The sequence below is a fragment of the Heliangelus exortis genome, chromosome 1 (assembly GCF_036169615.1).
Source record: "Heliangelus exortis chromosome 1, bHelExo1.hap1, whole genome shotgun sequence".
In the NCBI taxonomy this organism is placed as follows: domain Eukaryota; kingdom Metazoa; phylum Chordata; class Aves; order Apodiformes; family Trochilidae; genus Heliangelus; species Heliangelus exortis.
In genome coordinates, this window is record NC_092422.1 from 161,296,998 (window position 1) to 161,312,268 (window position 15,271).

At 38.2% G+C, this 15,271-nt stretch overlaps 1 protein-coding gene across 1 annotated transcript in view; it reads left to right on the forward strand.

Moving 5' to 3' along the window:
* The window catches only part of VWF (von Willebrand factor), a 131,053-nt gene that overhangs the window by 80,124 nt on the left and 35,658 nt on the right, over positions 1-15,271 (forward strand). The window contains exons 31-37 of the mRNA XM_071733387.1: positions 1,518-1,661; positions 2,650-2,814; positions 5,149-5,192; positions 9,974-10,151; positions 12,823-13,043; positions 13,854-14,046; positions 14,749-15,090. Coding sequence (XP_071589488.1) covers positions 1,518-1,661; positions 2,650-2,814; positions 5,149-5,192; positions 9,974-10,151; positions 12,823-13,043; positions 13,854-14,046; positions 14,749-15,090 — 1,287 coding nt within the window. The remainder of the gene's footprint in view (positions 1-1,517; positions 1,662-2,649; positions 2,815-5,148; positions 5,193-9,973; positions 10,152-12,822; positions 13,044-13,853; positions 14,047-14,748; positions 15,091-15,271) is intronic.

Consider the following 15,271-nt stretch of genomic DNA (forward strand, 5'->3'; position numbering starts at 1 on the left):
ACTGGGAAGGAAGAGGTGGCTGGGTAAGGTGTGATGGGAATATGAGGCTGTAAGGGACTCCAGGTTGCATGAGACAATAGGAAATGATGGGGATAGCAATGGTATTTGAGAAGGACAAGTCACCTCCAAACAAGTACTGTAGAAAAGCAGATATTTGTCCTTTTCCAAATGCCTATTTTAGCCTAGATTCTTCCAGGTGATTATTCTTTCTGAAAGTCTAATTAATTCTAAGTCTAATTTAGAATATCCAGTTGCTATTGACACATTATTAATAGGCAGTGTGCTCTGTGAGCTTCCTAAGTGTTGTCCATCCTTGCAGCAGCTTGGGAAAAGGGTCTTTGCTTCTGCCAATGGAATGGAGTGAGTGACATGATAAAAGAAGACATGAAATGCAAAGTGTTCATGTGTGCTAAGGTATTCTGGCAGTGTGCTGGTGAATTAGCTGTGATCTGACTTCCAGTATTTGACAAACGTCTTTCTTATTTAAAATTGTTCAATTAATTCCTCCGGCAAACATATTTCTGCTCCACAGTCCTTGCAGATTACTCAGAGGAACAAGTTTTTCAGGTGTTTATTATTCACCATTCACTGTTTGCCTTACACGTCACATCAGTCACACGGTATCTTTTCTACTTCCTGACCTGATAACTTCCAAGCCCAAAGGAGCTTTTAGGAAAAGCTGCATATCATCGTTCCCAGTATAAATATTTGTGCAAATACATATCTAAATACGAGTGCTAGCAAAATACTCCCTTGCTGAGGTCATGATTTTGAGGAAAAATTTTCCTGAGTGTTCACAGATGTTAAGTGAAAGGGCAGCAGCTACACATTTAAACAACTTTTGTGATTTGGTACCTAAGGTAGACTTTCTTCCTGCATTTTGAGAGGTTTGTTTGGCTTTGTTTCTTGTTTTGTTTTTTTGTTTTGTTTTTAATATGGATCACACAAGTATATTATGGGCTAATATGAGTTTAGATTTTAGAGAGTTTGCTCCTGGTAGGGAAACAAGGTATGCTTTTCATACCCAAAGAAAAAGTTGACCAAATTAGGGAAGGATTAGCTCTCTGGGAGCTAAACAACTTGTGATAACATTTCAGAATGGTGTGAAGTTGTACATCATACATCCACTGGATGTCACTATTGCTCTGCAGTTGAGAATTAAGACCATGCCCTTCTACATTTTTTTTCCTGATGTGCAATGGTAATATTTCCCCAAAAGGTAACCATTAAAATGAGAAGCATGGTTTTATCCTTATAGCTAAGAAAATGGAGTAAAATTCTGATTACTTCAGAGATCAGGGAGCAAAGGATGGTCGTCTGTTATTGGGATGTATTAGCAGTACTGGTCTATTCTTCATTGTGGAGAACTTTCATGTAGCAGCAATAAAGCTGACATTAGAAGTCCTTTAAGTATTTTCCAGTACTGTATAATCTACTAATACAAAGTAAGATGTAGTTTTAGAGCATCCTGTTAGATTTCTATCACATCTCTCATTTATCTCTTCCTTTCTTCTTAGGAAATGCCATTGATTTTGTAGTTCAGAATGCAATGTCAGAATCCCACGGAGGGAGACCCAGCGCATCAAAGGTTGCAATTGTCATTGTGTCAGGAAGATCAGAAGACACTGTGGAGGCTGCTGCACTTGCTGCAAGAATGAACAGTAAATTTCATTTGACTGTTTCTGTTTTTAAGCAGAGTTGTTGCTTTTTAAGTAGTGCACTAGAACAAATGATAAAGGATTAAGGCACTGATATGTTCGTGTGAGCTCACTGATACAGACTCACTGTGCATAAATGTCCTGGCAGGAAACGGGCCTGAGCAAAACCTGCCTGATGAAGATGCCTTTGTGTTACTGGTGAATTCAGGACCAATCTGCAATTTAAGCTGAACAGCTTTCATTAGCTTAAAAAATTAGTGGTATTTCATTCTCTCAATTCCTGTGGATAGACAGGGGTGCCAGAAATGTGATCTAATATTATACATTTGGTACTGTTGCAGTACAGTGAAGCTTGAAATCTTCCTAATAATAAAAAGCCCTAATAATAAACAGAGAGAGGATTTGACCAGGTTCTGCACTGACCTATATGTGAACATGCTTTTAGTATCAGTGTGTGAAGTTTTTTCAAGTTTTCTGGCTGTAGTCTCTGTACCTCAGCTTCCTCAGGTGTTCAACTGAGGAACAGTAACTTCCTTTGTAGGCTGCTTTGGGATCTAGTGAATAAGTCATGGACTAAATAACAACAATTATCTTTTAATTAAATGGCTTGATCATAATCCAATTGCCAAGGAACTGAAGAGAGGAAGCATACTGAGATTTCTTTACATTAAATAAAAAAAAAGTAAGATGTCATTAAGTCTGCAGCTGTGTTTTGTTGACCATCTTATTATGCGCAGGACAAGTAGAGATCATCTTAGCTAGCACTGTGATTAAATCATTACCATTTCTGCACTTAATTGCCTTTAACCTTTGTGGGGGGAGTGATGTGAGTAATATGTGAAAATTCACTGCTGGAAAGAAACTTTTGCCAATTTCTTTTTTTTTTTTTTTTTTTTTTTTTTTTTTTTAAGAAGCAAATGAAAAAAAAAATCTAACAGCAAAGACCTCCTTCTGCCTTGTATTGCCCATTTAAAAACTTTTCTTTTCCTAGGGGTGTCCCTGTTTCCCATTGGAGTTGGGAACACATATGATGAAGAGCAATTAAGAACTTTGACGGGGCCATCAGCAGCCAGCAGAATGATGAAGCTTCAGAATTTTGAAGACTTATCCACTATGATCACACTGAATAGTGAATTTATCAAAAAAGTGTGCATGGGTAAGTCCAGTATAGCTGTACCCTTGTACCTGGAGGGAAACCCAAAAATTAAATGCCAAAACCAGAATGATTTGTCTTGATTTGAGAAGTCAGCCCAGTGCTCCTTTCTTAGCTCCTAGATCACCATCATCACATAGGTGCAAAACAAAGTCTGAGCCCCTTCAGCCTGTAGCCTGTTGTTATTCTATTCAACCAACTTTCAGCAAGATTTTAAAAAATGCTTAGGCCTGAACTCCCAAGCAATCATCTTGATTATTAATATAATCACAGCTGATCATTAACTGAAGAATTTTCTTGAAAGCTCAAGCTGTTGTGAATGACTGAAGACACGATTCAGATATGTTACAAATTAGTTGTGAGTAAAGATTTCAAATTACCTATTTTTCCACACAGACCTAAGCATCGTTATGTGTATGTCTGCAAAGAATTCAGCTGAAGTGTAGGGAAAAAAAGAATAAGAAAGAATTAACTTCTTCAGGAAAACAAATACTGGGAAAAAAGTGTCAAATATTATATTTTAAGCAAACTTTTCTGTATTTGTAGATACTAATACCCCTCATTTAAGGAAACTTGCTTCAACTCTGGCTGGTATTTTACTTCTTTCTCCTCCTTTGTCTGTGTGTATAGAAATTTATTACTCATAATATTGTTGTTATTTCTATTACAATAGCGCCTATGTCTCCCCTCTGCAAACGACTGCCTCATCATGTTAGTCATTGCACAGGTTTTTACCAGCTTTACTAGGGCTTAGTTGTGTCTCCATTAAAATAAGTGGACTTTTTTGCAGAGCCAAGTATCACTAAGAATGAGGAAGTTGCAGAGTGTGCACAGTCCAGCTTAGAGATATCCGATCAGTCTCCACTGGGATAACTTCTGGCATTTTAAAATCTCTCCAGAGCATCAAACAGCTGCCATTTTTTAGATTTAAACAGCTGCCATTTTCTTTGTTTTCTTTAAAAATAAGCTTTTAAAGATGCATTTCCTCTCCTCACACTGTAAAATATGTGATTTTCTTGCCCTAAATTACATTGATCCAAGGTATAGGGGGGGAGCAGGAATTTGAAACCAGTGACTATGTTCTTATTGCAGTCTGTGCTCCAATGTTCTTCCTTTTATTGATGCTGAAGCCTTTGCTGTGTGGTGGGAAACTATCTTTTCTTGTTTGTTTGTTCATTTTTGGTTTTTTTAGTGTTTGGTGGGTTTTGGTATTTTTTTTTTTTAGGTTTCTTGCAATTTGTAAAGTTTAATTTTCCCCTCCAGACTGATACAGTTGGATTTCTTGTGTGAAGGGAGTCTTACTGTATGTATGGATGTGTACCAAAAATAATACTATTAAAAAGGTTTAAAAGATTTCCTAAATGCTTTAAAAACACATTGCTTGTCCTGGAAAAGACAGAGCATATAGCGTACATATGTTAGCATAGTATAATATCATATATAGAGTTTGCTAGTCAGTGTTTTAATTTCCTAGATGCTTGCTTATCACATTGTCACACCACAATACTTCCATGAAATTATTTTCCATCTGTCTTCAGGTGTATTATGAGAGTTCATAAGCATAGCAACTTCAATTCAGTGGGTGCCTTGTGGCTATCTAATTGATTTTATAAACAATCTGTCCATCACAGTAATGTCTGAATGCAATGAAACTGAATTTGAGAATTCTTACTGCAGTTATTTTCATAATTCTAGTTGCAGATCATATTGTGGGGTTACTCACTGTATTTATGTTTCTGAATTTAATAAATGTGTGTGTGCATGGGTATGTAAATTCTTAATAGCTGCAGATTACTGGAAATATTTTCAATTCATCACGAGGTTCAGAACTAAGGCTGGACCCTGCCTTAAAGCTAAATCCATGATCTTCTTTTAAGTACCATCTATAAGAAGTGCAGAATTACAGTGGATCTGTTGCTCACAGGGTATTTTGAGACCACTGCCATGGCAGAGGTCAGGCAATGCCAGCAGTCACAGAATCATGGAATCATCAGATGTTCAGGGTTGGAAGGGACCTCTAGGGATCATCTGGTCCAACCCCCCTGCCAGAGCAGGATCATTTAGGGCAGGCCACACAGGAACGCATCCAGGCAGGATTTGAAAGTCTCCAGAGAAGGAGACTCCACAACCTCTCTGGACAGCCTGTTCTTTGTCTTACTCTTAAACACTTTGGACAAATGCCTGCAGTCTTCAGGTAGTGATTCTCATACTCGAACACCAAAAAAGTCTTCTTACAGCCTAAGTAATATTTTAAGTAAGCAATCTGTATTTTGGTGACATCCACTTAAAAAGTTGAATAAGAGTGAGATGGCTAAGAGATGTCTGTTTCTCTTTCAGACCCTGTCAGAGAATGTATAGATGAGGATGGAAACAAAAAGAAAGTAAGTATATTACCTGGGTCATCTATCTGGTTTTCAAGTTACAAAAGTTATGCAGGACCACAAATATCTTCATAGGGAATCTGAAACAAAAAGTGTTGGACAACATTAAGAATTATTTTGGAGGAGAAAATGTTGGCTTTTTAACTGATGGGATAATTTGGCACACAAAGGAGACTTCTTCCTCTAATGACTCCTGATTTTGCAGTACATTGAATATGACTGAAGGAAGAGCAGAGCAAAAGCTTGTGACAGTGTGTATCTTTCCTGATAAAGAAAAATATATTTCCATCTCCTGGTGAAAGAACTTCAGGGAAAACTGGACATGGCCAAAATAAAGATGCATGTGTAGAGGGAGCTCAACATAAGAAGGACATGGAGCTGTTGGAGTGTGTCCAGTAGAGGACCATAAGGTTGATCAGGTCTCCTATGAAGACAGAGAAGGCTCTAGGGTGATCTTATAGTAGCCTTCCAATAACTGCAGGGGGCCTACAGGAAACCTGGGGAGGGTTTTTTTATAAGGCATGTAGTGATAGGACAAGGGGCAAAGATTTAAAAACGGAAGAGGAGAGATTTAGGTTAGATATTAGTAAGAACTTTTTCACTGTGAGGGTGAAAACTCAGAGAGGCTGTAAATGCCCCATCCCTGGAAGTGTTCAAGGCCATGTTGGATCTGGCATTGAGCATCCTAGTCTAGTGGGAGGTGTCCCTGCCCATGGCAAGAGGTTGGAACTAGATGACCTTTAAGGTTCCTTCCAACTCAAATAATTCTATGATTCCATGTAGTCAACGTTGTTTTTCAGAAAAGCTTTTATTAATTCTGAGAAAATGCTCAGAAATGTTAATAAACCTGTTTGCTACCTCAGAAACGACCCACTCTAAGAAAAGAATGATGTAGATGTTATAAATGATGCAGTTCCTTGACCTCTGGTGAAATGCCAAGATTTTTGATTGTATATCATACTCCATGCATTTAAAAATATTAGCACAAACTTGTTACATGTTTTCTAGTAGGGGTCAGTTATGAGGTTTACCCTAGGATTTATCTTGAATTTCCAGTGCATTAAAAATATTCCTTTGATTTTTTCCCTTGTGAAGACATGACTGTAAGGAAGGATATGGCTAATAAAAAATGCTTATGAATTGTCTAGACATGGGAAATAGATCAAATGTTCCTTATTCAGTTGGCCTTGGTCAGCTGGTTTCAGTCTTTAGCTAGATCAGGCACTAGTTATAGTGACTTTTGGTTTGAAAACCTAATTAAGATAAAAAACAATGAAAAAAATCTAAACTTGAAAAACTTTCTTAACTTACAAGAACTCCTAAACAAAACAAAACAGCAAGAGAGACTCTTGTTGTATTGCATGTGTTCAGGCCTCTAGGCTTCTAGAGGCACACACGGCTATGTGCAGATAAGTGCTGGAAGCCTAAATTTGAATTTCTGAGATGCCAGGTTTTTTATTTTTGGTGGGGTTTTTTGTTTGTTTGTTTGTTTGTTTGTTTGTTTGTTTTTCCTTTGGTGATAAAGGACAATTTCTGTTCTTGCTTAAATGTTTTTGGAAAAAAGAGGCCAGACTCCAGTCAGTGTGAAAATGAACTGCACATCTAAATGGTAGCCTTTAGAGATATATTAGCTACATAAAAAGGATTTTGGAGCTGCTGCCAACATGGTAGCCATTGCCTTATAGGGGCAGGCTGCTGAGCATCCCGTTGTGCCTACAGTACACTGTGGAAGTGTTCTGTGTCTGGTGTTTAGCACCCACACTCTGAAATCCTGTGCTTCCTCATGGTCAGTAACATGCCATCATTGGGCTGTTACCCTCTTCCAGCACAGTCCAGAAATCCACAGGGATGAAGAAAGATGGCTCTTCCCTAATTCAGAAAACACAGGCTCTCACCTCAAATCCATAATATTTTAGGCGTTACTCAGAGAGTTACTGCAGGAGGCTCGGTTCCCCAAGTGGGATGACAGTCATGCACCTGGAAATTGTGGGAACTGGCCTCTTGCAGTTTGTGAGGAAATCAGAGCTCTCAGGATCAAAAATCTGAGCTTAAATCCTATCACATTGTGAGTGATATGGTTTTTTTAATTTAATTTTTTTTGTTGTTGTTATTTCCTCTGCTCTGGAAATGGCTCTAAAAGGAAGATGCATGAGTAAGGTAATGGTTAGTAGCAGGAAAGAAGATCAAATGTGCTAGGTATGGCCCAAACCCCATCCAACCCACTCTATCACATGGTCAAAAATGGAACTTGAGGAAGAATGTAAGGGAATTTTCATATATACTTACTCATATTACTCCTGGAAACCCTGAGTTGTAAGTCGTACCTCTTTGTGTCTGATAGGGCTCAATAGTTTTCTCCTCTGTGACTGTTCAGTAATTTTTAAGATCCATGTAAGTTTGCAGTATTCATCATATCCAGTGGCAAAGATTTCAAATAGTGCTAAATACAGGCTATGTAAAGAACCACTGTTTTAATGTTTGGATCTGCCAGCTGAGAAAATATGTGATTATATTAGGATAAGATTTTTTTAAATGTAGTTAATTCTCATCAGAATCTTGTTTTGATGCTTTTAAAGGTGATATTAGAAGTGCAGAAACTTGTCTTGTAATGGCAGCACTTCATGATGAAGTGATCTATATAGTGAGCTTCTTCACTTCTGGTCTCCACATGGCAGTAAAAATCACATTCCAAACCCAGCAGTTTCAGGAACATCACTTCTCCAATATTGTTCAGCACTTGGTTTAGAGAGGGACAAGCAAACAAACAAAACTCTGACTAAATTAAAAGATGCCAGCTCATAAACCTGCTCAAGATACATATCTCTTTCTCCTGCAGATGCACAGTAAGAGAAGCAGTGTGCAAGATGCTGTCTGTAGGTTCAGAGCTCCCTCAGAGAGGAAGTCTGAGGCTTCCTCCGGTGTGCTGGCAAGCTCATCGGTTTCAGCAGACTTATTCTTCACAATTTAGAAACCTCTGCTTTGCTTTTCTTTCTGTCCTGTTCCTACTCCTACGATTTCATATCAATTGGGATTCAGGCTTTCTTTGTCTTCAGAGTCCCTGTGTTTTCCTCTGCACCAGGATTCTTGGCTTCGCTTGGATCCATCAACTGATATTTTTGTTTTAACATGCTGTGCTTTGCTTTTCTTGTCCAGATCTTAGATGTTTTCCAATAGATGTCCTGTTAAGGAGTGAAAAAAACCCAATTAAATATGTATGAAAGCCAGAGGGTCCTTTGCCAGACTTTCACAGCTGTATATGTACCCTTCCAGGTGCTCCACTTTCAGTGAGTTCTAGGCGAGACAAGTATAATTAAAAACCATTCAATTTCTTCCTATGTTATTATTTTTCCATGCTTAAAGCTCTTCATGTTACTTTTTGACAGCTTCCACTAGGCCTCATAAGGCTGAAAAGCATTAATACATTTTCAGGACAAGTTCACTTCTCAAAGTCCTGAAAACACAAGATGCAGGTCCAGTAAATTAACTTGTATTTAATATGTGCATTTCTATGGCTACAAACCTGGCAGTTCTCTTTCAGACCTGACAGTATCACCATAGCTCAGAGATACAGAGAGCTGCTTTCACAACACTATTCTTGGTTTGCACACTAGTGCCAGAAGTAGTCTGAATTATAAAATGTTAGAATAATTTGGATTGGGAGGGACCTTAAAGATTATCTAGTTCAAATGATGTGGTTAACTAGATATTTTGCTACTTTGCTCTTCTCTTTCATGGGAATGATGGGTAAGGAGAAAAGGAGGGGATGGGAGGTAACATTGCCCAAGGGCCCTCATCTTTTCTTCCCCCCGTTTCTGCTTGTGAATATTAAGAGATGTTACCCTGTTCAAAGAACCACTGACTCACTTGCTGCTATTGTTCCTGGACTCACCTCTGCAGAGACAGGTCTGGAAAGGACTGTTTACTACATTTGGAAATATTTTGGGGAATGCAGGCCTTGGGGATGAACACTGAGTTTTGAAATTCATTGAGCCTATTTATGTGCTTTAGAGCTCTGTGGGAGCGAGGCCAGAGAGCTCAGCTTTTTGCAGATATGACTCTTGAGATATTCCAGATTGTGACCACATCTATTTTTCTGTCACATAATACTGGTGCTTTAAAATTAAGACTGTCCTTTAGAAGATGAGAGTATATTTTACATTTTATTTTTATTTTTACAAACCCACTATGTATATCTAATAACATTATTCTGGTAAAGCAACCATTTCCCTTTGGTAAGGGAGGAACTGTTTTAAAGTTTTGGAGTTGTGGATAAAATAACTAGAGTATTCCACGCCTTTCTAGCTTGGAACAAATATTCTTAATTCCTGCTGTGCCATGACCATCTGTGCTCAGAGCTCTTTCTAAAATAACTTTATGGCTTATGAAAACCAAAGGCTTTGACATTTAAAGAAAAGCTAAAGGGAATTCTTTATTGACTATGCTATCCATGCATACTGTAGGAAGGCTAAGCTAACAATAGATGGAGTACCAGATACTTCATTTGGCTGTAACAAAACATCTATTAGGGACTATTATCTTCTGCTTGGAATTTCAGAGTCTATTTCTTACAGTATTGCTAATTTAAACTTTCTCATCTTCTGGAAGTCCTTAATACGCTGCATTCTATTATTTAATTATCCAAAGCTAATTTGAGTAGCACTGCTGTCAGTGTCACTTTACTTGATAGCTGTAGGAGCATGACAGCAGCACATTTTAAATTTTTTTCCTCCCCTTTGCCCATGTTCTTTTCAGTTGTTAAATAGCCATGTGTCTCTCTCTAGCCTGGTGACAAATGGACATTAGCAGACCAGTGCCACACTGTGACATGCTTTCCAGGAGATTACACAGTTCTGGAGAGTCACCAAATTAACTGTGAGAGGATGCCAAAACCTGTATGTCACAGCAATCTTCCTGCTGTTAAGATTGAAGAAACTTGTGGCTGCCGATGGATGTGTCCATGTGAGTATCTGTCTTTATGTCTATGCCTTTCCCTTCCCATCACTTGAAATGTTAATCAAAAATGTCATGATAAATGGGGCTGTTCAGTCATTGTGCACAATAAGACCAAGGTGGGAGGATTTAACACTGTACACCAGATAAACAAGCAGCTTGGAGCATGAGAATCTCACTGATGCCTGGGATGTGTGATCCTGTTTGTGAATTCAGAGCCACTGCAGGCTTATTTTTTACATTAGCATAGCTACAGTGTTTATCAGTGAATTTCACACGTGATTTCCAAAGCTGTGTGAATGAGAAAATGTATGGAAGCAAACAGAATTTTTTCTTGGCAAGCTGTAATCAAGTGATGTATTAGTAGCCCACCTCAAGGCTTGAGGGGTTGGCCTGGCATCATTCAAGCACGTGTGTTAAAAAAACAACTACAAAAATGTTTCCTGCCTCCATAAAAGCTCACACTGAGTAGTTCAGCAGAAAAAGTGAATACTGTGTGGTTAGTGCCTTGGCTGAGATGACATGAGCAGAAATTAAGTGCACTCACTTCATAAGGGTGGAGGTCTTCAGCCCTCAGGCTGGTGATGCATCTATTATAACAAGAGGTTCTTTAGGAAAACCCCCCATATATGAGGGACAGACTTGAGGGAGGAAGATAAGAAGGGGGTGATGATTTCAAGTGAAAAAATGAACTGGACCCTCCAGATTTCCTAAGTGCTTGAACAGATGCTTTGACAGCAGTGGAACAGTGTCAGTCTGGGATTAAGGAGGTGGGGATGCAGTGTGACACAGAGCATCTCTCCACCAACCATTAGAGGGAGGAACACCTCATGGTAGAATTAGGTGTAGCCTTAGACTCTGGGTCTTTGTGTATGCCTCAGCCTGAGCTTCACCTCCTCTCTGTGCCAAACACACTCTAGTCGTGTGCTTGATTTCCATAAATATCAGCCAAGGTGTTTGTTTTGAATTAAATATTTGAAATATTATGTCCATTAACTCTTAAAGGCTGTACCTATACAACAGAATGCATTTCTACAGCCCCATCATGCACACTATTACATCTAAAACTTGCAGAGATTTCAAAACCAGGAACCTAGAGTTGTTATTTTTCAGCAGTGGTTAGATCCTGTTCAGAGCTTGGAAATCTCTGGCTTCATTAATCTCTTTGGCTTTGATGAAGCTTAGAGGGCAGTACTCCCCCAATATAGTTCTGAAAATCGTGCTTACATCTGAAATCACATAATTACATTTAAAAATAAATCAAAACCAGATACATGCTTCTCTTTATAATGTACAATCTCAGTTTAAAACGTCTTAGTTGGAACTGGCTTTTGGAGAACAATTTTTTAAGCCCTGCTTGAGATATCCAGATGAAGTTAGATTTTGATCCCTGAATTTGTAGACATGCTAAATTTTAACACACAGAATTTTAGAATTTTTTAAAAGAATGTTTGATTTCTGTTTTGATATTGATATTTTAAAAAAGTAGGAAGAATTTAATTGAATCATAGTGAATATTTAATAATGTTTAAAAGATGCTGTAAGTAACATCTACCCATAAAAAGTGGATCTGTAATAATTCTCTTGATCCTGAATACATTGATTGCAACATGAAGGCATTTGTTTTGGCATACATTTTTGCATAATTTTGCAAAACATGTGTTCATAAAGATTTTTCTGGAAGGATGAAATTAAAATTACCTTCTGTACCATTAACTGATTATCATGAAAAGACCTGTGGCTGTCTTGAGATTTCTGCTGTTAAAAATGAAATAATATTTTTTTAGCTCTTTAAGAATTTACTGGGCCATGCAAGTATCAGCCAAGTAGCTGAATTATTACTAATGAGAAAATGAGAATTTTCCTCCTACATGTTCAGCTGACATTGCTTTTGCTGTCCTTCTTATCCTTAAACAAAAGGTTTGAAAATGCAGGAGGCAAAAGAATCATTTTGTTTGGGTTTTTGTCTTGGTACTTGTGAGATGAGAATCCTCCTTGTTTTCCAGTTTGTGAAGACAAGGAATTGTTTATAACCTAATGACCAGAACACTGAGCTGTCAGTTGATAGTTGGTTTATCCTGTACACGTTATTTCTCTGGCCTTTTGTTGTTTTCCATTTGAAAAAAATAAAAATAATTTAAAAAAAAACAAACACAAAAAGTGTCCTCTGATACTGACTTGTGACATGTTTTTGGTAAGAATTAAATAGTGGTTTTTTTTTTCAAATATAGCACTGTACAGAATAAAATGCAATACCATAATAAAAATGCAATTCCATAATAAAAAAATGAGTTTGTTACTGTCTTCCTACAAATAGAGAAGGGATATATTTTCCCTGCTTTTATTTTTCATGTAAAATCTAATAATTAATCACATTCAGTCTGAGTAAACTTCAGCTAAGGGATTTCCTATGAGTTTATGCAAATCTTTGATAGTACTAGTTGCTCCAGACAAAAGATACTTCAAAAAAACCCGCATATAATGAAATGTTTACCAAAATTTCTTGTCAATGATTTGCTGTGATTGTTTGCAAGTGATTACCCACCTCAATTTCTTCATTCCACGGGCCTGTAACAATTGTGAAGAAATAGTGTTAATTTGTACAAAAGCAAATGCCTTCATGTTTTTTTACTCATCCTTGTTTGTTTGTTTTTTCCATTTTTTCCATTTTCCATTGTAGGTGTCTGTATAGGAAGTTCATCTCGACATATTGTCACTTTTGATGGCCTAAATTTTAAGCTGACTGGCAATTGCTCTTACACCTTGTTTCGAGACACGCAACATGATCTTGAAGTTCTCCTCCATGAAGGACCCTGCAGAGCAACACCAAAGATGAACTGTATGGACTCCATAGAAGTGAAGCACCGTGGTGTATCTGTTCAGCTCTTCAGTGATATGGCAGTAAGATAAATACAATGATGTGATCTGTGCCTTTTCTGACATCTTGCCAATGTCAGGAATATGGGATGTGGCAATGTCTCCCTGACACATCTGCCAAAAAAGGCAGAGATGACAGACAGGACATACTGCACTCTGATTCTTCTATCTTGGCTGAGGTCCTTTACACAAGGTTGTCAATTGGTGCATGGGAGAGCAGCCTCTTCTTTACAAAGTTATATATGACTGGGTGGTTGAAGAGTTAGTGAGCTGGTTCTTACCTTGTGTGCAGATGGACCTCAGCATTAGGAAAAAAGCCAGCTTAGTATGTAATACATCTGGTTTCTAGTCAGAGAAGTATTCTGATTCAATACGACACATTTGCAGTCTTTGTGTTCCTCAGGCATACAGGAGTCAGCTAGCCTGCAAAAGTGATCTCTTCTGACTCGTGTAGTAAAATAGGATGGCCCAAAACACCTGCACCCAGTTCTTCATGGTGATGGGACAGCCTTGACTTTTGCTGAGGTTTATTGATAATCAGGTTCTGTAGGTGGCATTTTAACTTCATAGCATTAGCATGGTAGTCTGTATGTAAGTGGTACTGATGGAATGCACCCATATGGGAAAATGTTGAAAAAGTTGTTCATATAATGCACAGAACGAAGGTCATTTTAGACTCAGTAGAAAATTTCAGCTTGCAAAATTGATTCTTATGTCCATATTCACTTGGATCTTCCAGTACCTGTCAAGTCAAAATGTGTTTTAGCTGAGGGATTGGGTTGTTCTAAGGTGCTTGCTAGAACTGATGTGACAATCTTGTCTTTTTGGAAACAGGTGGCTGTTAATGGTGAAAGGGTTCATATTCCCTATTCTAGCAGTTTGATTGAAGTCTCTGTCTATGGAGCAATAATGCATGAAATCAAGTTCTCCCAGCTTGGACATAGTCTCATATTTACCCCAAGAAACAATGAGTTTATTCTTAAACTCAATTCAAAGAGCTATTCTTCAGGAACTCAAGGGCTTTGTGGTAAGTTGGAGTTAGTAATTATAACAGCTTTTTACTTGGGCTACAACTGCTATTTATGTTACTGGAATTTGCGTTGTCCTGAACCTTTACACTCAGTAGGTGAACTGATCTGTAATTGTAGGTACATTTTAGTCTATGTAGGTTTCTCTACCGTGGTCATCAATGTAACAGATTATTGACTCCCAGTAATACCTTAGAAAGAGGTAGGCTAGACATTTCTCATGTTTTACATATTTCACATGATATAGTTACCTTTTCAAGGAGATTTTTTTAGGTGTTGTTTTTTTCCCCGATGAGACTTTAATTGTAGTTTCTTACATACACATTTATGTGAGAGACATGTCTTGTTCTGGCAATGAAGGTGAAAGTTTCGTAAGGGAGAAATACTACGTGGGTGAATTAATTCTACAGTATCCTCACTGTATAATCTCTATAGTCTATGCAATAGATTATATCTATGTGGCATAACATATACCTTCTGTAATAAAGAAATAGGACATAAGGCCCAGGATTTAAATGTCTCAATTGATAATACCTAGAAGGAATAAATTTCATTCCTCTTCCTCTTGCTCCTCACTGAGCAGCCCTTAATGAGCTCAGTCTCTCCAGTACCAGTTTTTTCTATGGTTTTTTTTTTGTTTGTTTTTTGTTTTTTTCTGATTATATTTAGACTCTTTCTTTTCCTTTCACCCACACTCCTAGGGGTGTGTGACCAGAACCATGTCAATGACTTCACGTTACGTGATGGCTCTGTCACTCCTGACAGCAGTGTATTTATCCAAGACTGGATTGTGGAAGAGCCGGGGAAGATCTGTGAAATCCGGAGAGAGGACGTGTGCTCTGAGCAGGCAACCAGCCACTGCCAGCTCCTGCTCTCTGATCGCTTTGCAGAGTGCCACAGGGTCATCCCCCCCAGTCTCTTCTACGAGGCCTGCACAGAAAACAGCTGCTACGAGGAGGAAGCCTGCGAGATGATCACTTCATACGCTCACATCTGCAGGGAAAACGGGGTCTGCGTAGACTGGAGAACACCCGAGTCCTGTCGTAAGGGGTTTACGATACATTAAAACTGATGCAGAAGCTGTCTGGTGGTGTGATGGTGGTGACAGTGACCATCTTGTCAGTTTAATGATGGTTTTTCAATGCTGTGTAATGGGGAAGAGGTTCCAAATCTATTTTTTCCATGTAAATAGTATTGCAGATCTGATAATAGGTTTGTCACCCA